This window comes from Phaethon lepturus, unplaced genomic scaffold (assembly GCF_000687285.1).
Source record: "Phaethon lepturus isolate BGI_N335 unplaced genomic scaffold, ASM68728v1 scaffold52175, whole genome shotgun sequence".
NCBI classification, from domain to species: Eukaryota; Metazoa; Chordata; class Aves; order Phaethontiformes; family Phaethontidae; genus Phaethon; species Phaethon lepturus.
The window spans coordinates 1-6,024 of NW_010539440.1; the positions used below are offsets into that span (position 1 = coordinate 1).

The 6,024-nt window shown below is 45.9% G+C and overlaps 1 protein-coding gene across 1 annotated transcript in view; it reads left to right on the forward strand.

The window, feature by feature from the left end:
- Positions 1-430: 430 nt before the first annotated feature.
- Positions 431-6,024, forward strand: part of TRIP4 (thyroid hormone receptor interactor 4) — a gene marked incomplete at both ends in the record, with an annotated part of 11,076 nt that continues 5,482 nt past the window's right edge. The window contains 4 exons of the mRNA XM_010287116.1: positions 431-597; positions 814-950; positions 4,339-4,572; positions 5,503-5,581. Coding sequence (XP_010285418.1) covers positions 431-597; positions 814-950; positions 4,339-4,572; positions 5,503-5,581 — 617 coding nt within the window. The remainder of the gene's footprint in view (positions 598-813; positions 951-4,338; positions 4,573-5,502; positions 5,582-6,024) is intronic.

The following is a 6,024-nucleotide window of genomic DNA, read 5'->3' on the forward strand; positions in this document are numbered from 1 at the left end:
CCGTGAGAGGTGGGAGGTGGTGGGGAGGGGTGTGGGGTCTTTGTGGGTAGGTGAGGAAGGGCATGCTGCTGTCTCCCTGTGTTTAAGCAGGAGCATGTTGGTTTATGGTTTGATTTTTTTATGTGACTCGGTGGGAACTGGAGTCTCTGGGTGAATTTTTTAGTGTTTGGCAGAAGGGTCAGGGGGGATGTCACTCTGTGCAGGATCAGGGAGAGAAAGATAATTCACCTTACTTTTTTTTCAGTGAAACAGCCCCAAGGGGTTTCCCAAAGTGCCTGTCTCAAAATTTGACTCATAAACCCATTTGTTACCATGGTCTCTACAGGAATCTGATCTGGAGAGATAAATTGCGTATGTGTGCAATTATACCATTGGTTTCCTTAGCACAAAAGCCCCCTTACTAATTTTTCTCCATCCTGTGCTCTTGCAGGTACATCTTGTCAATAACAAATGAGGATGAGATCCGGGAGTACGTCGTTGACCTCATTCAGGGGACTGATGGGAAGAAAAGTTGGTTTGTGGAAGAACTGCTGGCCAGGTGGCGAAAATCCTGCCAGCTGCCGTCCGAGCCTTTGCCAGTGTATCGGAAGAAGGATGGTGAGTGGTATGGGGAGGAAGGAATTGAAGTCTCAAATAAGCTTGTCTCAAGTTATTCTGTTTATAAACAACTACGTGCCACAGGTGCCTGTGACCGGTCCCATTTCTGTACGTCATGATAGTGTAAAGCCAGTTTTTCATTCACCAAGGGTTCAGGGACATCATTCTTTTGCTGGTAGTTACAAGCCTTTCTTTTGTGCTTATGCATGCTTTCAGAGATTGCGGAAGTGCCTCGGGCTGGAGAGCAGGCGAAAAAGGGTAAACGCAAAGGAAGGAACAAGCAGGAGACGCTTGCGTATGCGGAGCCAAGCGCACATGTAGAGGAAGTAAAAACTCCCCTCGACCTGGCCAAGGTGAGTGTATCTGGTGCGCGAGGGCAGGCTGTGTGTCACTGGGTGCTAAGAGCACACTTTGAACCTGGGCCGCGGGGAAAGGTAATACCAAACACTAACAAAAGATGTAATTTGAAAGCAGAAATAAGCTCCCAGAAGTATGAATCCTTCGTTGTCAGAGTCGTGACAAAGGGGATTACATACCTGAAAGTGCGTTTCTGTTTCCCAGCTACGTCACTGGGTCTAATAAATGTTTGCCTCCCCCTGCAAACCCTGTCTTGTCTTACGTACAGCTTCTGTGAGACACAGGTTTGTGTGTCTTTTGCTTACTCACAGATAGCATGCGGCGTGGCAGCCACAAGCTATAACTTGAGCAAATACTTTGGCAGCAGTCGGGATAGGTGGGGGTCGCATGCAGTTGTACGGTTGCCCAGTTGCAATGGCTGTTCCCGTGCATTGAGTGTTCAAAGATGACCGTGGATTTGGGCAGGCCGTGCTCGTACCCTCTGTGTGTGTCTGGGATTCTCACTGCTGTGGGGCAAATAATATGAGGATGGGGAGAAAGATTGTGTATCTTTGTGTCTGTAACAGAGAGTAAAATAATCATCAGGTAGCGACTACGTCAAAATGGATGGATGAGAGAGCAGACAATGGAAGCAGATGCTGTAATTCGTAATAAAAGGTATTTCTTTAAAGCAGAGGTGTGAAGGTTGAGGAATTAAGGAAGGCACCAAGGGGGTAGAACATTCCTTCTTGCTGTATTTAAAACTTCCCAGTCATGCTGAATAGAGCTTTAACTGGCAACTGAAATGTTTCAGGCTGCTGCAGAGAGGAGGCCTTGGGTGCTATAGAGGAATCCGAGAGGTATGCAAGTGCCTTTCCGCTGAGCAGCAGCTCTGGTTTGGCCGTGTCTCTATCCTGCTCAGCTCCACTCCTGCACCTTTAGTGTTGAGATTGAGATGTTACTCGATTTTGTGGAGATGGTATTTTTGCAATATTCATAAACAGTCTGAGCTGCAATGAAAGAAACTGCAAAATAAGAGCATAGAAATGGTAAAACCCAAGAAAACCTGCTGTTTTCAAGTTGTGCAGCAAACAGCAGTTTCTCTGCGGTAGTTAGTTAACTTCTTGCAGCTGACTTGCTTTCTGTTCAGCAGAACTGTTTCCCATAGTCAGTGCATCAAATATGATGATCTTTGCTGTTAAATATGTTTTTAATTACCTAGGCTAAATTTCTGGATTTTATTTCTGGTGTAGTGCGTTTTGATTTGGAGCTACTTGCTGGGATCCCAAGCTCTTTCCTGAAGTACAACTGGACAGCTGCAGTCCCAGGTTGCATCAAATACAGCAGATCACTCTGTTGCTGTCTGAGCGCAAGAGCGTGCTCCGCAGAAATGAGCGTGGGGATGTAAAGTGCACTTGACTTGCATCGTTAGGCGTGCAGTGGAGTCCTTCATGCTGTGAACATCGTTGCACCTCCTAAAATTAAATTCCATGATTTATCCAGGCGCAACCCTGAGTGACATCCAAATCCTGAGAGTCAGGGTTGCGCCTGAATAAATAGTGGAACTTAAATTTATGTTTTTAAACTCAAGTTTTTTGCAGCAGGGAAGCTGCAAATGCTTAAAGTGTTTGTAAAAGTTTGTGTTTGTAAGATTAAAAAATCACATATTTTGAACTGGAGGGTTAAAAATGGACAGTAATGTTCCATTTCCTTGTAGGTATCTTCTAACTTAATTAAAAAAAAAAAAAAGAAAAACAAATGGAGAATGCTCTGCCAGGTTTGCTAACCAAGGTCTCTTTATCTGGTTTTGTTTTTTTTTCTCATGACAGTAGTGTTTGGATCTGGCAATGACAGTAAAGCCAGTTGGGCAGAACTGGGGCACTGGCGATGCTGCATCCACTTGTCACTAAACCAGTAGCCTGCTGCTATTGAAAGTAGGTAGAAAGAGGCAAGACAAGAGGTGTCCTAATGCCACATCACGGCACTGTCACTGAGAAAAGCAGTGTGGGAGGACGTGTGAGGTAGAAGCAGTAGAAACTAGCTGAGGTGTGGGTCAGGGGGCAGGAGCAATCCTCTAGCGGTGCAGCAGGCAGAGAAAGCGGGTTGTTATTCTGTGGTGAATGAAAACAGGCTTTCTGGGAACGTGTTTCTGAGAAATCCTCTTTTCTGTTGTCGAGAGAGACTGGAGACGAGAGGCAAAGAAAAGCTGTGCTTGAGCTGCAAGAGGATTTTCAAGTGTGTCACAGATATGACGACTAAAGGCCAGAGAGTTTTGTTTATATTGGACTGTTGCTTGCTGAACCAGATAAGGGTAATAAATCCTAGTCTTTCTTGGTCGTGGCTGGTATGCAATTTGTGTTTGAAACCAGGTTCATCTAGTGTTACGAGACAGGTGTGTGCCTGGAGTGTGTTGTGCTTTCTTCCCAAAGCATCTGTTTTTGAGTATTGCCAGGGAAATGGTAGCAGTTGGTATTGGTCTGTTCCCCTGGAATGATTTCTGTTCTGTAATTATTTCCTGCAATTAACATCTCAACAATTCACTTCTCAGCTGGTACCTGCTGGAGGTGTCGGGTGGGAGGAACCCTTTGTTTCTTTGGTCAGGGTGTAAGGTCTGAGGGAGAAAACGGAGAATTCCACTATTTGATTATTACTCCAGCCATCATCTAAAATGTCTTGCTTTGTTTCTGATCAGGGTTTCTCTACTTCAGCTTGACCCAAAGCTTAGTCCCTGACCCAGTGCAGTCCCTGATTGAAATTCAGAGAGATGAATCACTGACTCCCAAGTCATGAAATGAGCAGAATAATTTACATTGCAGCTAAATACTTGAACATGCAATGTGTGGAAAAGCTAAATACTTGAACATGCAATGTGTGGAAAACCTCTGCTCAGGTGTCTGTGCTGGAGAACATAAAAAAAAATGCTGGGTGGTGAACTGGCTGTGAATGAAGAGGTCCTGCTGTCACCAACAGCTCTGTTTCTGGGGACAGGCACACAGAGGACTTCGTAGTTACAAACAGGGTGTTGCTATAATCTAAATAGCCCTTGAGAAGAGGTTTGAGGATAGCTGAGCTGCTGTTTGAAGCTGTTAAATACCTGTAAGTTGATATTGCAGGTCTGGAGGACTGACAGCATGCCTGCTCTCTAGACCCAAGCAGTTTTAGCTTTCAGAGGCAGGAAACATCAAGTGAATCAGCAACATCCTTATGTCCTTGTTTTGTTTAGATTCCTCGGACCTTTTCTGTCAGGCCTAAGCTTGTCTTTCCGTTGAATCTGGGGTCCGGTCCAAGTTTAATTCCAGTTAGGCAGAATAATGCTTGTCTGAGTCTCCCCAGCCTGTTCAAGGGTCGGTGCTTTCTCTTTGCTGCTGGTATTGCAGTTTGTTTGTTTATTTGTTTGCTTCTCAGGCACAGGAGAACAGCACTGGAGTCAGCAGCAGTAGCAATTCCTCTAAGAAGAAGCCCAAATATGTCAGCCTGTATACCAAGGAGGGGCAAGACAAGCTGGCCGTCCTGATCCCTGGGCGTCACGCCTGCGAGTGCCTGGGTCAGAAGCACAAGCTCATCAACAACTGCTTGGTTTGCGGGCGCATTGTCTGCGAGCAGGAGGGCTCTGGACCCTGCTTGTTCTGTGGTGCTCTGGTTAGTAACGAGGTGGTTTTTCTTTGCTGTGCTGGAACGTGGCGTCGTTTGCTCAGGGCTTTGAAATAGCACGGGGCTGAATTAGCCTCTCAGATCAACGTTCCTCTAGCAAAGTTCTCCAAGCTCTAAAGCTGAGCAAGAAAGAACCTGTACTATCTCCTTCCAGAGGAAGGAGAACTGCTGTGGCTTTAAGTCACTTTCTGTTTCTTTTATGATGTGCCGTGTTAGAGAGCAGAGAGGTTTCCCTCACAATTTACATCACGTTGGAGCTTGCCTCATTTATGACAGTCTGTAGCTGTCCTGTGCATCACACTAGTGTCCAAAATGTGTGCGAGGCTTCAGCCCCATCCTGTGCACAGCCCTGGTAGCCTTGTAAGGGGCAGGAGACATGGCCAAGGCCGGTGTGCTGACTTTTCTTCAACTCTTGTGCAGTATGCATCATTTGAGATACCTGTCACACCCTGTAATTGGATGAAAGGGCGCCTTTTGGAGAAAGGGGGCAAGTTAATGACTGCAGATTCAGTAAAGTTCAGGAGAGAGGAAAATACTGGTTGGATGAAGAAAATGTTTTAAATCAGATCGGTTCCTATTTTTGAAGATCTGTTTAACTGCAAGTGGCCAACAAAGAGAGAGGACCTCTGTGTTAAGCATTGTTCATCTGCTTGGGGAGGCTCTGAGTGCCTTTCTCAGCCTTTGAGATCACCTAGCAGGGTGCTCACCCACGGATCCGAGAAGGACCAAGCTGCACATTTCTCATGGATTGCTTTTAGTAAAGAATGAGCTTTCAGGATTCTTCCCGTGTAAATAACACCGAAGGGAAGGAGGGGTGGACTGTCTTAGCCATTTTAAACAGCTTACCCTGAGCTGTTGTCCAGGGGCCTGAAGCTGTGATGTCCTTCGTAAGTCTTCATTTTCTTTTTTTTCCCTTAGGTGTGCACTAAAGAAGAGCAGGACATTCTTCAGCGGGACTCAAACAAGAGCCAGAAGTTGATGAAGAAGCTCATGGCAGGTCCGTAGCAATTACACACCTGTAATGTAACAAATCTAGTCAGTTATGCAACAGCAGGAGCCCTCTGCCTCACTGTGTTACACTCGCCTTGATGTTGTGTAAGAATGAGAATGTGTGTGTCCTGGTGTGCGAATTGCCTAGATCCATTCATCTGAATTACGAAGTTAATTCTTTCTCAAGAGCTGGCACCTGAATGTTTCTCTGGGATGTAAATTCCCAGGACAGTTTGTGAACTTTATTTGCTTCAGACATTACTGAGCCACTTGTCCCTGTTGCTGCATGGTGTTTGTGGGGGGCATTACAAGAAGCTGGCTCCTTGTATCCTCTCAGCAAGCACTCGGCAGCATTTGTGGACTTCAACAGAGGTGATAACCATGAGTGTCAAATGGCAGCGTCAAATGTCCTTACCCAGAGGCCCCAAGGCTGCTCGTTAGGCCTTCCTG